This window comes from Entelurus aequoreus, linkage group LG21 (genome assembly GCF_033978785.1).
Source record: "Entelurus aequoreus isolate RoL-2023_Sb linkage group LG21, RoL_Eaeq_v1.1, whole genome shotgun sequence".
Lineage (NCBI taxonomy): Eukaryota > Metazoa > Chordata > Actinopteri > Syngnathiformes > Syngnathidae > Entelurus > Entelurus aequoreus.
In genome coordinates, this window is record NC_084751.1 from 34,429,098 (window position 1) to 34,452,120 (window position 23,023).

At 39.2% G+C, this 23,023-nt stretch overlaps 1 protein-coding gene across 6 annotated transcripts in view; it reads right to left on the reverse strand.

Moving 5' to 3' along the window:
• Nucleotides 1-23,023, reverse strand: part of whrna (whirlin a) — a 308,126-nt gene that overhangs the window by 182,533 nt on the left and 102,570 nt on the right. For all 6 annotated transcript variants that reach the window (XM_062031552.1, XM_062031553.1, XM_062031555.1 and 3 more), the window contains exon 2: nucleotides 2,357-2,575. In XM_062031552.1, the coding sequence (XP_061887536.1) occupies nucleotides 2,357-2,575 (219 nt within the window). The remainder of the gene's footprint in view (nucleotides 1-2,356; nucleotides 2,576-23,023) is intronic.

Consider the following 23,023-nt stretch of genomic DNA (forward strand, 5'->3'; position numbering starts at 1 on the left):
ACACATGAGGACTTTGAATATAACCAACGTATGATCCTGTAACGACTTGGTATCAGATTGATACCCAAATTTGTGGTATCATCCAAAACTAATGTAAAGTATCCAAAAAACAGAAGAATAAGTGATTATTACATTTTAACAGAAGTGTAGATGGAACATGTTAAAAGAGAAAGTAAGCAGATATTACCAGTAAATGAACAAGTAGATTAATAATTAATTTTTTATCACTTGTCCTTAATAATTTTGACAAAATATTAGAATGGAAAATGACACAATATGTTACTGCATATGTCAGCAGCTAATTTAGGAACCTTTGTTGGCTTATTTACTAATAACAGACACGTTGTCTCGTATGTTCACTATTTTATTTAAGGACAAACTTGCAATAATAAACATATGTTTAATGTACCCTAAGATTTTTTTGTTGAAATAAAGTCAATAATGCCATTTTTTGTGGTCCCCTTTATTTGGAAAAGTACCAAAAAGTACAGAAAAATATCAAAATAATTTTGGTCCCAGTACCGGTACCAAAATATTGGTACACTAGTAACTAGAATATCATGCAAAAGGACAGATTACAACCATTGAAATACTTTGTATAGTTCAAGACTTACGGTCATTTGAAAACATCACTGCACATCATAATGGCAGCTCCAGTTTCCATCTTAAAGATCTAAAAAAATTATTTGGGAATGTCCAGCGGGCCAGATTGAAAAGCTGTCACGGGCCTTAATTTGCCCAGGTCTGATGTATATCGTCTCTAACGGGCAGTTTGTGAGTTACCAATTCAGGGTTTCCGTAGGTATTTAAAAAGCATTAAAAGTAATTCAATGGATTTTGCAAAAATTAAGGCCTTGAATGGCATTAAAAAGCATTACATTTGATGTCCAGAGGTATTAAACAGAGTTCGTACACCTTTTCCATGGCCACATTCAAGCACTTTTAAGGACTTTCAAGTTCAATTTTCCAGTTTTTCCAGTACCCTTCAAAAGGCGAAAACCATCCATCCATCCATCCATCCATCCATCCATCCATCCATCCATCCATAGCCTTGTTGTTTGAGGTCACCAAATGCTGTCTGTAGGAAAAATACGGAAAATCTGCTAAAACCTAAGCCTAACATTGAACCAGCAGTTATCATTAACTGAATGGGGCATAGAAAATGAAGCAGTGTTTGTGTAGACTATTCAATGTCATTGGTGTTTGCAAACGTTGTTTACTTGTTTGTTTGTATCATCATCATTCATGTATACATCATTCCTTACAAGAAATATAAAAAATTATTATTGTTTGTATCATAATTCATGCATACATCATGTTCATTAAAACGACAACCTCTCGGCATGATGGACCGATGCACCGCTGTCCTCTTGGTGGCGACATTAGGTTGTTGTCATGCCAGAGCCGTATATAACAACCTAATGTCGCCCCCAAGAGGACAGTAGACGACAACAACTCGCCGTTGTGTGGACTGTGACTCAACAGTTTGTTTACATGTATAACTTTCTCTGACGCTGCCACAGAAAGACGTGTTTTATGCCACTCCTTCTTTGTCTCATTTTGTCCACCAAGCGTTTTATACTGTGCGTACATGCACAAATGTGAGCGTTGTTGATGTCATTGACTTGTGTGGAGTGCTAATCAGGCATATTTGGTCCCTGCATGACTGCAAGCTAATCGATGCTAACATGCTAATTAAGCAAGCTGTATATACATATTGCATCATTATGCCTCGTTTGTAGGTGTATTTGAGCTCATGTAATTTCCTTTACTTATGTCCTTTGTGTATTTACTTTATTTTTCCATGTCTCATGACACATTATCTGTATGTAATATTGGCTGCATGTCTGATAGTTGTTTGTGTGCCATGTTGTTCCAGACCACAGCAAACGTTACCCAGCTTGCCTAGATTGTAATAAATCCATTAGAAGAAGACAGCCTGTTTTTTCCTTTAACTTGGACACACACATCTATATCTTTGGTCGTTCTAAGACAGTCATTTCCAGGCATTATCTCACCCTCTGAGAAGTTTTACTAATGTTTTCCAATGTTGTAAAAATGTGTAGAATAAATATTATATTTCAACATTTCTGTCAACGAAGAGTTGCGTCAGCCTGCGACACAGTCATTTTGATTGGAAGCTAATCATGTGTTGCCATCATTATAACACTTATATAAGTCTTTTAATTTTTTGCGGCTCCAGACATATTAATTTTTGTATTTGTGGTCCAATATGGCTCCTTAAACATTTTGGGTTGCCAACCCCTGAACTAATTCATTGATGTCGTGCTCTCTTTATACAGAATGATACATATCAAGTAGCGATTCAATGTGATTTCAATGTTTAGTTCTTTACCTTCTTCTCGTCCCCCTCCTGCAGGAGCTGCATGTTGCTGCGTCGCTGGCTGTCGATTCTTCTGAGGGTGGCATTGTGATGCTCAGGTAGGTCAGGTGGGGGAGACACGCTGTGGCCAAGAGGGTCCACCCAGGTATAAACATGGTTGGTGACGTAGCCACCTGGAATCCGCCCCACAGAGCGAACAGAGAGGCAAAGCTTTTTACTGCCCTTCAGCACCTGTAGGGAAGGAAAGGGCAATGTTATAAACGTTGACCTCCTAGAACATAAAAGTGTAATGGTGCGACATCAAAGAGGCAACACATGCTCACAGAGTAAGCGTATTTGAGCAAACTAAGGATGTTCCAATCATATGGCGCATGCGGTACTTTTTGGTACTTTTCCAAATAAAGGGGACCACCAAAAATGTCATTATTGGCTTTATTTTAACAAAAAAAATCTTACGGTACATTAAACATACGTTTCTTATTGCAATGTTGTCCTTAAAATAGTGAACATACAAGACAACTTGTCTTTTAGTAGTAAGTAAAAAAAAGGCTACTAATTATTTTATCAAAATTAATAAGGACGAGTGGTAGAAAATGAATTATTAATCTACTTCTCAGAGGACAAAGCTACGAACAATGGGAGACCGGGATTTCTGCTCCGCCACTCCAAGTCTGTGGAACGCTCTCCCTGACCACCTGAGGGCACCACAGACTGTGTATGCTTTTTTAAAAAAAGCTTAAAAACCCTTCTTTTTAAAAAAGCCTTTTTCTTAGATATATGCAGTAGTTCTAGCTAATAGGCTGTTGTAGTTTTTATTTTTATCATCTTTTTATTATTTTTTAATACAGGGCGTGGCGAAGTTGGTACAGTGGCTGTGCCAGCAATCGGAGTGTTGCTGGTTACTGGGGTTCAATTCCCACCTTCTACCTTCCTAGTCACGTCCGTTGGGTCCTTGGGCAAGACACTTCACCCTTTGCCTCTGATGGCTGCTGGTTAGCGCCTTGCATGGCAGCTCCCGCCATCAGTGTGTGAATGTGTGTGTGAATGGGTAAATGTGGAAATAGTGTCAAAGCGCTTTGAGTACCTTGAAGGTAGAAAAGCGCTATACAAGTATAACCCATTTATCATTTATCATTTATCACTGTACACTTTGAGGTTGTTTGCTCAATGTAAAGTGCTTTTTACAAATAAAATATATTATTATTATTATTACTTGCTCATTTACTGTTAATATCTGGTTATTTTCTGTTTCAACATGTTCCATCTACACTTTTGTTAAAATGTAATAATCACTTATTCTTCTGTTGTTTGATACTTTACATTAGTTTTGGATGATACCACACATTTGGGTATCAATCCGATACCAAGTCGTTACAGGATCATACATTGGTCATAGTCAAAGTCCTCATGTGTCCAGGGACGTATTTCCTGCATGAAAAAATGCACGTCACAATTTTTTTCAGGGTCCATGTTCACAATAACATTGTAATCCGAATCCTGATCAGATTAAACACATGTTGTGTATGCACACGTGGCTAGTGACTTTTATTTTATTCATTTATTTCAGGCAATGACATAAAAAAAAGTACAAAGTTGACAACACATAATAATATAAATTAATATAGTGCAAAAGGTAATGTACAGTATGTAATGCATGATTGTCCAGTTTTGCCTGAAAGGGAGTGGGAACAAGATCATGTATTTAATCCAACCCCCTGTTCTCCATTCAGTGATTATTCCATTGAGTTTCACTGTCACTTTGTTTAAGGATTATACATATGTTGTATCATAGTGGCATTACCACAGGTAACAATAATTATTACACTGTAACAATAATTTGTATCAACAATGCAGGAAGAATGAATATACCAACAATGGTAATAGACAACATAGCAATAATGGTAAGGAAACATTGAGCACATGTTAACACTTTGAGACAGAGTACAACAGCAGGTCAAATTAAAGATACGCACTGGACTAAAATTAAAAAAAAGACTAACCTTGTGTGCTAATTAGAGGACAATTAGATGCTAACTGGCTGTCAAGCTTTGCACAAGTAAGCAGGCTGCAGTACCACTTGCAACAGAGCGCTTATTACGGCGATTTCAGATCCCAGCCCAAATCAACAGACCTATACCCAGTACCAATATTCGATCACTTTTTTAATAATGAAAATAACATGGTAGACCAGGACTTGACAAGTTGGTCATTTGCACCTATTCTATGGATTCTTTTACAACAAAACATGTCCATTTAAAGATCTCTAAAAATGTGCGTGCCATGAGTTATGTAAAGTATCTGGCAGTTAAAGCAAAATGAACGGTTCCTGTGTATGAGTACACAGTTTAATATCAATCAAAAGCTAAGACAAACAATACTTTTGACGCATCAACTCTGGAAGAAAAGCTGAGCTGTTGAAACGTACCCTTGTTGGCTAGACAAGTAATCATTACACAGGAAATATGAAAACACTAAATTGCTGTTGCTGGAATACAAACTACTTTTGGATGAAATGCAATGGACAAAAAAACAATAAAATCCCAGCAGAACACAGGCAATCCATTCTCCAGACAGGAGCTGATTGTTCAAAGCTGGACTATGGAACTCATCCAAGTGCATCACGCCTAGAAACTCACAGGCACATGCTGTAGGACAGGGGCCATCATCACAAATATTTGTCCAAGGGCCAGAATGTTTCTCTGTAAGGGCTGGACTCTCTCGAAAAATCAATTTAATATTGTATCCTAAGTGCGCTGCCTAGTGGTTAGCGTTTCAGTTGGACATTAAGGAGATCGAGGGTTCAAATCCTTTTGGGCTTCTTTGAGTGGAAGTTGCAGCCTTTTCCAATTATGTGTGTGTTTTCCAAAAATGTAAATGTTAACGGATATAGATCGTCCGTTAACTATGAGTGTGAATTGTTATTTAAGTGTCCTGCAATTGGCTGGCAACCATTCCAAGGTGTGCCCTGAACTCTTGCCTCTTGTCAACTGTGATAGGTTCAGTTTGAGATGGATGAATGTGTCCTACAGTAATATATCTAGAAATTGTTTTAACAGATATCTCTCACTTCATCATGCATACAGTCAACCTTTTTGACTAGTCTTCTACAGTCTGGCCTGTCCTGGGCAAGATGTACGGTGTGTTCCAGAGACACGTCGGAAGCCCTTAGAATCTGAGCCACAATGTCAGGCCAGTGGGTGTGGAAGGGCGCCTCTAGGACATCTCCAGCTTATTACATCCATATCCAGCCTTCTTGGTTTGGATGATCTAGAAGTAAGCAGTAAAATTGAAAAACCGGTGAAATCTTCGCATTGCTGCGGACTCTTCACATTGCTGCGAGTCGAGGGGAATTGTTGAGTCCGCTCTCCGATTTCGGTGTTGGTGACATGATTGAGTGACCATTTCACTCTCTTGATTCTCCTGAGAGGTCTAGCTTGGCTACCAGGGTTGTTGTTCAGTGTTCTGCATCACACAGGAAAAGCAAAATGACAGACTTGTTGTGAAGTTTGAGCTTGGTCTCTCTGGAAACATCACAATGTTGTCACATCTGTATATCTCTGTTTCAGGATGCCAATTTTAGGTATTGTAGATCAAAGGTATTTGAAGTGAGGAAAAGACAAGTTTTTTTCTTTTTTTTTTACCAGATGTGTCCCAAAAGGGAAAAGGCTTATCTACTTTTACTGAAAAAAAGTCCATGGACCAGAAAGTCCCAAAATATCCCAGAAAGGACCATCTTCCCCAAAGGTGCGAGAGGATCCCAAATAGTCTCAAAGTCTCAAAGTACCCCAACATACACCTACACACAAAAGTCCCAGTGGACCGAAGAATCCGAAATGTACTCAAAAGAGCCTGGGAGTAGGGCCAGGGCCTGAGATATTTTGGTCAACCCCATTTATCACTGGGACCACGGTGTATTTTTTTGGAACTTTTCCTTGACCCCTCAATTCGGACCACATAGAAATCAGATTAGAGTAAGGGAAAGTATAGTTTTTCGAGCGGGTCGGGGTACTTATAAGATGGGGTACTTTTTCATCACAAGTGGCCCAAAATGGATTAGGGCCTATTCATATCTAATTGCCAATGTGCTCAGAAAACAACTAACAAACCCAAAAGTTCCAAACTACAACAAAAAGGACAATCTTCCACTGTAACTGGATAGTGCGGTGTCATCAGAATATTCGACATAGGCTACTGTGTGCTTAGTGATACACCTGGGTCGTGTTTACACACCACCGTCATCAGGTGGTCTATGACACAGTTAAATAGATGGAGGTGACAACACAGCTCTGAGCCACATCTAATTTTCCTATTGATCCAGCCATCCATCCATGTTCTATACCACTTGTCCTCATTGTGACATGGGTACTTATAAACAAACAACCACTCAAATTTGCATTCACACTTAAGGACATTTTAGTCTCCCATTGGGTTGAGTTTTTTCTTGCCCTGATGTGGGATCTGATTCGAGGATGTCGTTGAGGCTTGTGCAGCCCTTTGAGACACTCGTGATTTAGGGCTATATAAGTAAGCTTTTGATTGACTTTGATTGATGCGCCTCTGCTCGTTTTACCAGCAATGTCGCGACGTGACAACCACGCGCTGTCAAGTCCGGGAAAAAAATGACCAGTATTTTTCAGAAGCACTATAGTACTGTTTTTAATCCATTACTAGGGGTGTGGGAAAAAAATCGATTCCAATTCAAATCGCCATTCTTACGTTGTATCGATTCTCATTTTTCAAAAATCGATTTTATTTTTTTGTTTTTATTTTTTTCATTAATCAATCCAACAAAACAATACACAGCAATCCAGTTCCAAAACCAAACCTGACCCATCAACACTCAGAACAGCAATAAACAGAGGAATTGAGAGGAGACACAAACATGACACCGAACCATCCAAAAGTAGTGAAACAAAAATGAATATTATCAACAACAGTATCAATATTAGTAACAATTTAAACATTGCAGTGATTAAAAATCCCTCATTGACATTATCATTAGACATTTATAAAAAAAAAAGAAAAGAAAAAAGAAAAATAGTGTCACAGTGGCTTACACTTGCATCCCATCTCATAAGCTTGACAACACACTGTGTCCAATATTTTCCACAAAGATAAAATAAGTCATATTTTTGGTTCATTTAATAGTTAAAACAAATTTACATTATTGCAATCAGTTGATAAAACATTGTCCTTTACAATTATAAAAGCTTTTTACAAAAATCTACTACTCTGCTTGCATGTCTGCAGACTGGGGTAGATCCTGCTGAAATTAAGGCTGAAACGACGAGTCGACGTAGTCGACGTCATCGGTTATGTAAACACGTCGACGCCGTTGTTGTGCGTCGACGCGTCGCATATTTACGTCACACTACCGTCATGGCGAAGCGCAAAGCAGACGATCAAAGCAGACGATGCGAGCGGTGCGAGCGAGGGGGAAAAATCACGCCAAAAGTCGTCAAAAGTGTGGAAGTATTTCAATACACGGCCTAATAATGTTGTTGTATGCACACTGTGTCGAGCGTAAATGGCCTATCATAGCAGCACAACGGCTATGAACGAACATTTGAAAAGAAAACCATCAACCATCAACTAGTCAATCGTCCGCGTGAGCATACGTTGTCATCATTACACAAAAACATGAATGTGTCATTTGTATCTGCTAGGGGTGTAACGGTACGTGTTTTGTATTGAACCGTTTCGGTACGGGGCTTTCGGTTCGGTACGGGGGTGTACCGAACGAGTTTCTAAGCTAAAGCTAACTTTAGCTGCTAAAGTCTTAAAGGCCTACTGAAATGAATTTTTTTTATTTAAACGGGGATAGCAGATCTATTCTATGTGTCATACTTGATCATTTCGCGATATTGCCATATTTTTGCTGAAAGGATTTAGTATAGAACAACGACGATAAAGATTGCAACTTTTGGTATCTGATAAAAAAAAGGCTTGCACCTACCGGAAGTAGCGTGACGTAGTCAGTTGAACATATACGCAAAGTTCCCTATTGTTTACAATGATGGCCGCATGAAGTGAGAGAGATTCGGACCGAGAAAGCGACAATTTCCCCATTAATTTGAGCGAGGATGAAAGATTTGTGGATGAGTAAAGTGCAAGTGAAGGACTAGTGGGGAGTTGAAGCTATTCAGATAGGGAAGATGCTGTGAGAGCCGGGGGTGACCTGATATTCAGCTGGGAATGACTACAACAGTAAATAAACACAAGACATATATATACTCTATTAGCCACAACACAACCAGGCTTATATTTAATATGCCACAAATTAATCCTGCATAAAAACACCTGCGTGTTTGTTATGCTAGCTCCTAGCTCCTCTGCTAGCTCCTAGCTCCATAGAACACGCCAATACAATTCAAACACCTGATCAACACACACAATCACTCAGCCCAAAAGACAGTTTACCTAACCCAAGGTTCATAAAGCTTATATATTTTTAAAAAGTTACGTACGTGACGCGCACATACGGTCAAGTTATCGAATGTTTAGCAGCCAAGGCTGCATACTCACGGTACCTGATATTCAGCTGGGAATGACTACAACAGTAAATAAACACAAGACATATATATACTCTATTAGCCACAACACAACCAGGCTTATATTTAATATGCCACAAATTAATCCTGCATAATAACACCTGCGTGTTTGTTATGCTAGCTCCTAGCTCCTCTGCTAGCTCCTAGCTCCATAGAACACGCCAATACAATTCAAACACCTGATCAACACACACAATCACTCAGCCCAAAAGACCGTTCACCTAACCCAAGGTTCATAAAGCTTATATATTTTTAAAAAGTTACGTACGTGACGCGCACGTAAGGTACGGTACGTGTTATGCTAGCTCCTAGCTCCTCTGCTAGCTCCTAGCTCCATAGAACACGCCAATACAATTCAAACACATGATCAACACACACAATCACTCAGCCCAAAAGACCGTTCACCTAACCCAAGGTTCATAAAGCTTATATATTTTAAAAAAGTTACGTACATACGCAAAAAAAAAGCCAAAGCTGCATACTCACAGTAGCACGTCTGCGTCTTTGTCATCCAAATCAAAGTAATCCTGGTAAGAGTCTGTGTTGTCCCAGTTCTCTACAGGCGTCTGTGTATCCAAATCAAAAGTCCTCCTGGTTAGAGTCTCTGTTATCCGAGTTCTTCCATCTTGACTGCATCTTTCGGGAATGTAAACAAAGAAGCGCCGGCTGTGTACTGTTGTGGCTGACTACGTTCGAAAAATACGTCCATTTCGCACCGACAACTTTCTTCTTTGCTTGCTTGGCTTCCTTCTCCATAATGCAATGAACATGATTGAAACAGATTCACGAACACAGATGTCCAGAATACTGTGGAATTATGAAATGAAAACAGAGCGTTTTCGTATCGGCTTCAATGTGGAAGGCATACCCGTGTTCGCCGGGCTACGTCACGCGCATACGTCATCCGCAGAGGCGTTTCGAACCGGAAGTTTAGCGGCAAATTTTAAATGTCACTTTATAAGTTAACCCGGCCGTATTGGCATGTGTTATAATGTTAAGATTTCATCATTGATATATAAACTATCAGACTGCGTGGTCGGTAGTAGTGGGTTTCAGTAGGCCTTTAACAAGCTGCTTCGCTCCTTCTGCCTCTGTCTCAGCACGCAGCATTGTCCCACCCGCACAACCATCTGATTGGTACACACAAAGCATTATCAGCCAATCAGCAGTGCGTATTCAGAGCGTTACCAGCCAATCAGCAGTGTGTATTCAGAGCGCATGTAGTCAGCGCTTCAGCGTAGAGCAGATAGGTGTTTAGCAGGTGAGCATCAGGCAGCGGACTCTCCCCAAATGATAATAAACACCTCCCAGTCAACTACTAGTAACATCACTATGAGCCCGTTGACCTTCTAGAAACTTAAACTGCAGCTCAGCTCACTCGCAGTCCTGGCTTGAGGTGAAGGCTAATTACCTCTCAGTTCCAGCCACATCGACCCCTTCTGAGCGCCTATTTTCAGCTGCTGGGAATATTGTAAACAAGAAAAGAACCAGAGCATGTAGACATGCTAACCTTTCTTCATTACAACTGTTAGTCACTCACTGGAATGAGTAGAATTGGTTATTGTGTACTGTGTTGGACTGGATGTTTATTTTGCACATTTTAAAAGCAATACTTAATGTTTACAGTGCTCCAGAATATTTAGATTGGCACTTTTTTGTATTGGATGTTTATCTTTATTTTTGCACATTTTAGCAAATAAGCAATACTTTCACTTTTGTTGAAATGTTTACACTGTTGTTACAGAATATTTTGTTTTACACTTTTTTGTATTGGATGTTTATCTTTATTTTTGCACATTTTAAAGCAAAATAAGCAATACTTTTACTTTTGAAATGCTTATACTATTGCAGAATATTAAGATTTGCACTGGATGTTGACTTTTATATTTGCACAATAAAAAGCAAATAAGCTACTTTTAATTTTGTTAAAGGTTAAACGTTTTAAATGTTTACATTGTTACAGAATATTTAGTCATGTTGTTGTCAATGTTGACTGAGTGGCCATACTTCTTTTTTTTTGTAAATAAAAGCCATGCCTTTTGAAAAAACTGGCCTACATTTATTTTTTCATCTTCATTTTGAATAAAAAAATAATCGGTAAAAGGAAAAATAATCTATAGATTAATCGAAAAAAAAAATCTATAGATTAATCGAAAAAATAATCTATAGATTAATCGATAGAAAAATAATCGTTAGCTGCAGCCTTAGCTGAAATCCTATGTATTGAATGAATAGAGAATTGTTTTGAATCGGAAAAATACCGTTTTTTAATCGAGAATCGCGTTGAATCAAAAAAATTGATTTATAATCGAATCGTGACCCCAAGAATCGATATTGAATCGAATCGTGGGACACCCAAAGATTTGCAGCCCTAATTACTACCGCGGTACTTTACTGGTATCGGTATACCATACAACTCTAGTATACATCCATTCTTCTCAACAGTGGTTGGGCAACTGGCAAGCAGTGACCCAAAGTGCAGATCATTCTAAAACTCAAATTGTTTATGTTTAATGAAAATACCAGTTGGAACTTGAGGTAGTGTACAATGATGAATGATTCAAATATGTTCAGATACATACCATGAATTGATTAACGTTAAACAAGTTAAAAAACTTATTCGGGTGTTACCATTTAGTGGTCAATTGTACGGAATATGTACTTCACTGTGTAAACTGTACTGTTTCATATAAGGTATTCTCTTTCTTTGCAATCTACTAATAAAAGTTTCACTCAATCAATGAATACATAAACATAATATTTTCTTATTTTTCCGATTGAATTAGTAAGTACATGTTTTGTTTCCTGTAGACATTCAGCGCCTGCCTATCCAAATTGAGGGCGAAATGTCTCCATGCAACACAAAGTGATCTGCCTACAGGACTAAGACACTGTCTCAAGCGAGGAACATTTGAATGAAGTTGCTGCTCCTTCAAAATGTTTTATTCCAATTTATGTGCCTCATTTCGATGCTAAATGAATGCAGTCACCTGCAACAAGTGCTTGAGGGTGATATTGTGCAAGCAATGTATTGCAAATAGGCACACAGACTCTTTTGAAGCTTTATTCTTAGCCCTAAGCACAGAATGCGTCACGGCTGTGAAACATCATCGCCACGGCAGCAGACTCTTTCCATTTTTATACAAGTCAATGTGTCCGTTTCCACCGCCGTGGTGTTGATGTATTGGATGTATGCGCTAAGTATGCGCAGAGCTTCTATTTTTGCCGGTCGCCGCAACACAGCCGTTCAATTCAGCTAAAATCTGCTTGTGTTGAAACAGGAAGTCATGCACATACACAAAATAAATTATCCGGTTTACTTTGAAAATAAAATACCGTATTTTCCGGACCATAGGGCGCACCGGATTAAAAGGCGCACTGCTGATGAATGGTCTATTTTTTTAATCTTTTTTCATATATTAGGCACACTGGATTATAGGGCCCATTAAAGGAGTCATATTTTTATATATTTTTTCTAAATGTAAAACACTTCCTTGTGGTCTACATAACATGTAATGGTGGTTCTTTGGTCAAAATGTTGCATAGATTATGTTTTACAGATCATCTTCAAGTCGCTTTCTGACAGTCGCTTCCGGGTCTTATTTACGTGGCTCTTTTTCTCCCCGTCATCGTTGTTGTAGCGGTGTAGCGTGCAAGGACGGGGGTGGAAGAAGTGTCAAAAGATGGAGCTAACTGTTTTAATGACATTCAGACTTTACTTAAATTAATAACGGAGCAGCATGTCCTCATCCGGAAACAACAACACCGGAAATGTGTCCCGTGAAAAACCGTCCGACCTGAACTCTCTAACAACTAAAGTTCCTTGGGTGAATAATGTTAACTCACTACACCGCGCTTTCATGGAGAGTTTACTGACGGATATAAGTACGAACTTTACACTACTTTATATTAGAAATGGCAACAGCGGAGGATGAATGTCATATTAACAAGAAGATAGAGAAAAAAAAGCTGTTGACTACGGCGTCGAAGCGGACGCGTGCAATTTTTCAGGATTCATGCAGATCCCAAATACAGATCAGCAGGTACCAGAAGGTAAGAAAAGCTGCTTTTGCATAATATTGCGAAACAAACACCAGATAATATGTCTTACCTTATACACACACCATAATAATACTCGTATGTTTAATGTGCCGACAATCTTCAAGCGGTGCGGCTTCATAGCTTACCAAAGTCTTACTAAAACATTTTGATAGATTTTTGAGCGCCATGTGTAATGTTCTTTATTTTCAATGGAACATTTAAAATGTTGGTGTTGTTTACTTGAGACATATTGCCATCATAGTGCAGCCTACAACTATCTCTTATGTTTGACTGCCATCTACTGGTCACACTTATCATTACACCATTTACCAAATAAAATAGCTTTGAGGTGGGTAAGCTCAACTAGAATTATTCCGTACTTTAGGCACATTGTCAAGTTTTGAGAAAAAAAAGGGATTTTAACAGCACCTTACAGTCCGGAAAATACGGTAGTACATCTTCAAGGTGGATTGTATTTGAGACTTTGAAACGTCCTAATGGGTGGGGACGGACATGAAGTTTACCCGTCAAAAGGTTTTCAGACTTAATTTCACCTTGTTGACCTAAATGCTAATTCTGGAGGTCCAGAATTAAAGAATCATATACAGGCATATCCCGGGCAGCTATGTCAAATGTTAGCTGATGCAGGGGCAGGGAAAACATGGTCGTGGTTTGTGGGAGTTGTGTGTGTCTACAACGCTCCCCAGGGATGATGTTACTGTTGTGTTGTTGCTTGTTATCAACAAAATAAAGTTTTCGTTCTGCAAGGCAAAACTCTTTTTCATGGCCGTGCTATTCCGTGGCAGTCACGTTTCGCCGCACCCTGTGGAAATCAGGGGTAAGGCAGAGATTCTCAAACTGTGGTATGTGTACCACTAGTGGTACGCGGTTCCATCCAAATCTCTTAGATAAATATTCAAACACTATGTTACTGTTCAAACGGTGTGTAATGTTACAGTTGCCAAAAATATTAAATATACTTGTTAAACATTGGTTTTTTAGGCCTACTACGTATTTTAATGTTGGTCAGACTCACCATGTGGTACTTGGAGAGCCAAGTGTTTTCTGAAGTGGTACTTGGTGAAAAAAGTTAGAGAACCACTGCCCTAAAGCAAAACACTGCCAGCGCCGCAGTGTTCGCAACACAATCACGGTCATGGTGAGCGAGGAGCATTCACAAACCAGGAGAGGTAATTTGTATCAATATTAGAACACAAGCAAGTTGTTCTACTTTTGTGTATTTCTTACTTTCTCTATGTTCTGTATTGTTGCTGGTTATGCTGCAATAATTATGTCAATGTGTTGATTGTTGCATGTACTTTGTTGGTTATCATTTTATTTATATCACTGAAATATTTCAACTCCTAGTCTCTTCAACTTGAATGCCATAAAATTCCATGAAAATAAACAAGCATTGCTTTTTTTTAATCCAAAATGTGGATGTTTTTCTTTTTTGATCATTTAACACTATGAAATAAGACTGCAAGATGTCTAAGGTTTGTGACAGCGTATGCCAGGAACTGCTGGTGTTGAACCCCAAGATGCAGAGATGGCAGGCGTAGCGCAGGAAAACATGACTTTAATGTCAAAAAGGAAATAGTGCTACTGGTAAGTGCACAGGAACGAGGAAACAGGCAACAGGAAACAATCAAGCCTTGACTGTAGGGCGAGGCAGGCATAAATAGCAGCCTGATTGGCAACTGCAACCAGGTGTGCCAGGTTGCCCATCAGGGTCAGGTGAGGGGAACACATGCTCTGGGAGACATGCAGGAAGTGGAACTAAAATAACGCCGACAGGAAATAAACACAAACTAAAGAAACATAACAAGATGTGAATGTGACAGATCGTCACAGTACCCCCCATTTTAGAGACAGATTCTAGATGTTCCCCCCAAAAAAACAAGGTTCAAAATCTATGGGGGGAGGGAGGAGTTGGCGACGCATTGAACGCCGCTGCATCTGGCAAGGCAGCCGACTACAGAACGGCCACTCTTGGCCTATAAGGAGGAGGCGTGTGGGCGTCGAATGGCTGCTTGTGCAACAGGTAAGCTGGAGGTGGCAGAGGCGTCTCCAGGACAAGGACCGACGATGGGCCCCGTGGGGCAGCCCGCCGAAGACGAAGATTGCGGCGCCGTAAGACGGCCCGCCAGAGACAAAGATTGCGGCGCCGTAATATGGCCTGCCGGGGACGAAGATGGTGTTTCCAGAGCTGGAGCAGCAGGCGGCTGGGCTGTCGGCGTGTCCACAGCTGGCGTCTGTGATGGCCTGACTTGAAGAGGTGAGAGCTGTGCTTCCCCTGTCGCGCGGCTTACCTAAGCCCCTACCCCTTTAAAGGACGGATTCCAGACGTCCCAAGTAAGGCTGAGGGAGCGGGGAGGGACCTGGGGGGTCTCGAGTCCTGCCGACTCTGACCGCCACCCTGGAACAGACGACAGGGATGGGTGGGAGGGAACCAAAGAACCAGACCGTGCAGCACTCAAGTCACAATTTGTCCATCAAGGAGACCAAGCGGGTACACTTCTTGTCTGCGGCTTCCTCCCGAGATTTGTTGCCTCCAGACAGCCCCAAATCTCTGCGGGGTTCGTATTTGACTTGATGATTCTGTCAGGAACTGCTGGTGTTGAACCCCAAGATGCATTGATGGCAGGCGTAGCGCAGGAAAACTTGACTTTAATGTCAAAAAGGAACTAGTGCAACTGGTAAGTGCACGTGCAGGGAAAACAGGAAACAGGCAACAGAAAACAATCATTGAGCCCTGACTGGAGGGCGAGACAGGCATAAATAGCAGCCTGATTGGCAACTGCAACCAGGTGTGCCAGGCTGCCAATCAAGGACAGGTGAGGGAAACGAGCGCTCCGGGAGACATAAAGGAAGTGGAACTAAAATAAGAGCGCTGACAGGAAATAAACACAAACTACGGAAACATAACAAGACGTGAATTTGACAGATCGTCACAGTTTAGGTGTCTTCAATTAATACAAACCTGTAAATCGGTATTATTAAACAAAGTTAAAATGTTGATGAAATGACAACGCATTTTACAACAAAAACAAACATAGTTGCAAGTACAATATATCCTGTCAAATGTTTTGGTAGCAGAGTTTAAATAATTGCACAGGCTTGACAACCTTTCATGAACACACAGAGTGCACTTGGCAAGTAAAGTGCAGTGAAGTATACCATGCTTGCACACTGACAGGCACACACACCAAACACACAGATCAGATGTGAGAAATCAATAAAGACACACACATTACAGGCCACAATGCTGCGACTAGGAAAATTGCTTTTGGTGGTGTTGATTTATGGCTGTCAAACTGGATACATCAACTACCGCAAATACAGTCCATATAAAAAAAAACGCACATACACACAAAAACACACAAAGTAATGTTTGTGGTGAAGACGACCTTGAAGTTTCATCTATATGAATGTTTACTTTCAAATACACTAGGATAATGAATGCAAATGTGTAAAAAATACAGGTAGGAATGAGTGCCTTTCACATTAAAACCTCTACAGTACCAATTCCCGATAACCCGTAAATCATTACAGGTGATCCATGGTACCAATTTTGGTATTTTTGTGTTTAGTTTATGTGTTGATGAACGTTAATTTAACATAAAATTGAATGTAACATTTAACAGTGAGCTTATAATAACTGTGCTGTCTTGTTATTATATATTGTGTTTATACCATTAAAGGTGCTGTTTGCAACTTGCTCAGTTTTTCAAAGCAAAAAATGGAACAAAAACAGCACCGGTTAGTTTATGTTACTATTTGTCACATTTGTTTGACAATTGTCTATATTGTTTTACAACTACTAAGTTCATGTAAGAAAATTTTTTACCTGCCCGGATAGAATGATTGCTTTTTACGTTTCGTCCACACGCGCAGGGAGTTTGTGCACACATACAAAAGCAGTCTAGGGGAAGAACTAGCAATTTGCAGGCATGTTGTCGTTATAATAGAATATAAATTCAATGACAGCTAACAGTAACTATCCAAATTGCTATTATTAGCTAATAACACCCCAAGTTAACGCATGTGCATGTATTATGTACATACATAGTGTATGTTATTACATTTTAAAATCCGGAAGAGGGCGAGATATAATGTTTAAAATACATTGGAAAGTTAGCTGTCATGATCCTTTGCCCGGATCATGTTTGTTTTGTTTTCGATTCCCTCACTTTTCGTTTTCAGCGCCTCTGGGTTTGTGTTTTAGTTGTCATGGGTGCTGATTAGTGTCACCTGCCTCTGATTAGTGTTAGGAAGGGGGTACTGTCATGATCCGCTGCCCGGATCATGTTTGTTTTGTTTTCGATTCCCCATTTGCGCCCTCTAGGCATCTGGGTAAATGTTGCAAACAGCCCCTTCCAGTTGAATGTGCCAGTCGTTTGTTGAGTCCTACTGTTTGTACTGTAAGTATTGTACTTATGGCACACCTAGTCTTTGATTGTAACGTGCATCTTAGTTGTAGCTTTAAAAACAAAATTGGAGGTGTTCAAATCGCCATGTAAAACCGCTAAAGCTAACCAGTAGCATGTACATAGCATATCCAATGTAAAATAGCATCGAGCTAGCGGATTTTGAAAGGGGAGCCTTTGCTTTCTGTTAAGCATGACAGAGGCATGTTTTTACTCAATGAACTGCAGATTTCTCCGGCAGCACTCATGCAGCCCAGAACCATAGTGCTGCAACCACCAATCACCCTTTCAGGCCATGGTGATGTAAAACTGTGAACAGTGACTTTGGTGTTCCAGCAGTTTTTTTATTTTAGATATGTCAATTACAATCTGCACTCGCTATGTCTTTTAAACTTTCCAGCTTGAACCAAAGTAACAACAGCTGTATCATTTGATAAGGGTATTCCAAATGTGTCAACATGCACATGCACATTGATTGGTTGTAGAAAAGCTGTTCGGACCCCAAATGAAGTAAACATTTATAAGGATTAATGAGTAACTTAAGAACGCTGCCAACACAGCGATGCCTTGCAGCCAAGGCATCAATCACAGGGTTTAGCCAGAGGAAAACATCTCCAATCTCCTCTAATCCTCAAATTTTCCCAATTCATTGCCCCTGCTTTGTTTCATTGGGTTTATTTAATGTGCTGGAACACCCCCAATACACAGTAAAAGATACACATACATACAAGACAAAGACCAAATCTAAAAGTGATGAAGCTATAATTTGGCTAAACCACCAGATTGTATTATACAGAGCAAACACTGCAAATATCTTGACATAAATGGTGAAGGTCTGTACATTATAGTTGGTCCTCAGTCAACTTTGTCAGCCATCTGTTCTGTTGCCTGAATACAGGTGAAACTGAAAAGGTTTGAATATCATGCAAAAGTAAAATCATGTACGTAATTCAATTTTAAATGTGAAACTCATATGCAATTTAAACTCATTACATGCGGAGTGAGATATGTCAAGCTTTTATCTGTTTCAATTGTGACGATGGCTTGACATATACGCTGTATATTGAGTTGCATGTTATGTTATGGGGGTGTATTAGTGCCCAAGGCATGGGTAACTTACACATCTGTGAAGGCACCATTAATGCTGAAAGGTACATACAGCTTTTGGAGCATAATATGTCGCCATCCAAGCAATGTTGTCATGGACGCCCCTGCTTATTTCAGCAAGACAATGCCAACCAGCGTGTTACAACAGCGTGGCTTCAGAGTAAAAGAGTGCGGGTACTAGACTGGCCTGCCTGTAGTCCAGACCTGTCTCCCATTGAAAATGTGTGGCGCAATATGAAACCTAAAATACCACAACGGAGACCCCGGACTGTTGAACAACTTAAGCTGTACATCAAGCAAGAATGGGAAAGAATTCCACCTGAAAAGCTTCAAAAATTGGTCTCCTCAGTTCCCAAACGTTTACTGAGTGATGTTAAAAGGTAAGGCCATGTAACACATTGGTAAAATTGGCCCTGTGACAACTTTTTTGCAATGTGTTGCTGCCATTATATTTTAAGTTAATGATTATTTGCAACAAAAAAATGTATATCTTGTCTTTGCAGTCTATTCAATTGAATATAGGTTGAAAAGGATTTGCAAATCATTGTATTGGGACGGCGTGGCGAAGTTGGTAGAGTGGCTGTGCCAGCAATCGGAGTGTTGCTGGTTACTGGGGTTCATTTCACACCTTCTACCTTCCTAGTCACGTCCGTTGTGTCCTTGGGCAAGACACTTCACCCTTTGCCTCTGATGGCTGCTGGTAGCGCCTTGCATGGCAGCTCCCGCCATCAGTGTGTGAATGTGTGTGTGAATGGGTAAATGTGGAAATACTGTCAAAGCGCTTTGAGTACCTTGAAGGTAGAAAAGCGCTATACAAGTACAACCCATTTATCATTTATTTATTCTGTTTTTATTTACGAATTACACAACGTGCCCACTTCACTGGTTTGTAGTTGAGTATTGGCCACAGTTTTTTATACCTTTTTTATTGGGACAAAACGTTAAACAAAAATATTACTCTTGCTAAAAAGGACCGATTCACACCCAATTTGCACTTTTTATATGTAAAGATTGAGTCGATTTAAAACATTTTCAAGAATCGATTATTAAAAAGACAGACATCTACGTTAGCCGTCAAGAAGAGTTGTATTAACCTGTAACCTGTTTTGAAAAGGTTTCATTATAACATACAGTAGATACCAAGTAATCCTTGAACATGAGAGAATCGGTTTAAATAATTAATCAATTCTGAATCGACTTGTCACAGTAAAAAAGAAACAATGTGTTAGTATGATGGAAATGGTATCAGTTGACACCATTATTTCATTAGCCTGTTTGACATTTTGTCCTTCCATTTATCAATTACTGCGCAAACACTGTGTCTTTTACGCTGACACTGAATTGAGTACAATTGTCCTAAAGAAAAAAAAAAAGATATTTGCTGACAGAGTAATAGAGTATTCAACCCTAAACTTGTTTCATTACTCCATTAATCAAACTGGCCTCCTTCTGCGTCTCTCCTGTCTCTGCATTGAACATCCTCTCCCAACAGCTGTGCTTTATAATACCACCTAAGGATGCATATGCCACATCCATTTCACCGTAATTTAGTCTGACTGGTAACACAGGAGAAACACAACATGAACTGACAACGGAGAAAACAACTTCAATCTGTTCTTAATGCACCAACGATCCACATCCCCAAACACACATTTTCATTACATAACCATCTGTTTCATATTGTGTAACTTGGAATAAGTCATAAACTCTTATCTACGGGCTTGATCTACTAAAGGTTTGCATGTATTAAAACTTGATAGTGTGCAAAACTGATGCACTTGTGCGCCAAAGATTGTGCTTGGTAAAATGAGAGAAAAAAGCTGACGCAAACTATTTAGGGCTTCATCTACAAAGATCCAAAAAAGAATTACTAAAAATTGTGTGCAAGCTAAAAAAAAAAAGGTGTGTATTATTCGTTGGCGTGTTGCAGGTACTAAGACTGTGTGTACAATTGATAACACGTACAAAACTGGTAAAAACCACCATATTTACATGAGGATTTTGAGATCATCAGCTGTCTTTACAGAGACACTCATTTCCTGTACATTTATGTAATTATGCTTTTACCTGTGTTGTTTTGTTATGTTGTGGAATATGTGGAACTGTAATCTGCCCCATCTTTTACGGGCTATTGGGAAAACAACAACGGAACCAACTTTTTAGCACACCGAAAGTGCTCTCAGAGACGCTGGCACTAGCTGGTGCAGTGGAATAATCCAGACACAAGAAAAAACGTGACGCTAAATGTAAAGGACAACTTAAATGCTGCTTAGTAGGGGTGTGGGAAAAAAATCGATTCAGATTCGAATCGCGATTCTCACGTTGTGTGATTCAGAATCGATTCTCATTTTTAAAAAATCGATTTTTTATTTTTATTTAAAAATTTTATTTATTTTTATTTAAAAATTGTATTTATTTATTTATTTTTTTAATTAATCAATCCAGCAAAACAATACACAGCAATACCATAACAATGCAATCCAATTCCAAAACCAAACCCGACCCAGCAACACTCAGAACTGCAATAAACAGAGCAATTGAGAGGACACACAAACACGACACAGAACAAACCAAAAGTAGTGAAACAAAAATGAATATAATGAACAACAGTATCAATATTAGTTACAATTTCAACATAGCAGTGATTAAAAATCCCTCATTGACATTTTCATTAGACATTTATAAAAATTTAAAAAAATGAACAATAGTGCCAAAGTGGCTTACACTTGCATCGCATCTCATAAGCTTGACAACACACTGTGTCCAATATTTTCACAAAGATAAAATAAGTCATATTTTTGGTTCATTTAATAGTAAAAACAAATTTACATTATTGCAATCAGTTGATAAAACCTTGTCCTTTACAATTATAAAAGCTTTTTACAAAAATCTACTACTCTGCTTGCATGTCAGCAGACTGGCGTAGATCCTGCTGAAATCCTATGTATTGAATGAATAGAGAATCCTTTTGAATCTGCAAAAAAATCGTTTTTGAATCGAGAATCGTGTTGAATTGAAAAAAAAAAAAAATCGATTTTGAATCGAACCGTGACCCCAAGAATCGATATTGAATCGAATCGTGGGACACCCAAAGATTCACAGCCCTACTTTAAAATGGACACATGTTCAATGCTTGAGTACAACGTATTCTAATGTACCATTTATCTTGTATGCTTGCTCATTAGCTCTTACATTGGTCATTGGGCACACGGTGAAGGATGTAAAATAAAGGACCATTTGACCATCAGTTCCAGACCTTAATTTCGACTGAGCTGCTACACTAGAAGTCTTTTTACTAATGAGATATACTAATTTGTTTTGGTGTCTGCTGGCTGCATATTAGATCTTAAGTCATGTCTCAGCTCAAAGATGTAATTGCTGGGCAGATGTGTTGATTGTTGACGTGCACACAGAGGATTGTCTCTCTCCATTGTCCTTTCTCGCATCCATTTGTGCATAACTGTGCTAGTTTGCATGAGCTTTCAAAATGTGCTAAATAAAGACGCCAAAAAGAGGCTGCAAAACACTTCAGGTTAGAGAAATCCCATTGTGGGCACTAAATGATTAGATTTGCATCTCCTTCTCTTATTATTGCATGCATTCTGATAATCAGAATATGATTTGCATATACATGATGATAAACTAAATTGCGCTCACTATTTTGCTCATTTAAAAAACAGAACCTTCTGGGCACAATATTAGTAATTCATCTTTGCGTGTTTTTACGTTTGTGTGTGTTTTATATGCAAGCAAACCTTTAGTAGCTCAGACTTTATTGTGTTTATATGCAAAACATATGCAAATTATTAAAACGCCTACAATTGCTTGTATTCCTTCAAGTGACTTCCCTAAGGTGAAAAACAGTGCTGGTCAACCATGCAATGGAATAGATACCTATACTTCATCAAAAAAAGATTTGTCAAGTAATATCAAGGATTACCCATCGGTGGAGTTCCCACACATATTGAACTATCTTGTCCTCCAACGTCATTCTACAATGCAAAACGGATGAAAACTTGGAAAAGAATGGAGGTGTACAACTTCCTTGGGTGTGACTAGGTCATGGAAATTGGTATCAAGACTCTCCTGGACAAATCGTTCTTCGTTTTTGCTCAGGTAAGGTTGCATTTCATGATTCAACTTTCCGTTTTCCGAGGACACGTCCATGTAAACAAACTGCGACGACTAGCAGCCGACAGCTTGACTTTTGTCATCATTTGTACTCTGACACATTTGTGTACATAATAAACCAGAGGGGAGGCGTAGAAGTACCTTTCCTGACAAAGTATCATTGACCCTGGCTTTCTTTTTTCCTTTTGTTAAAAATTAAGATACAAACAATATCAAGACAATACTTCAATGGGAAATACTAAACAAGTAAAGTATATTACAAATATATCAAACAAACCTTTAACGAAGTGATTAGTGCAAACTTGTGCGTTGGTTGACTCTGCTCCCTTTGACTGGAGTGCGTGCAACTTTTGCCGTTGTCGTTTCTTAAAATCTGTCACTCTTCTGCCCTTCTCGATTCTCTCTTGAGCAACTCAGAA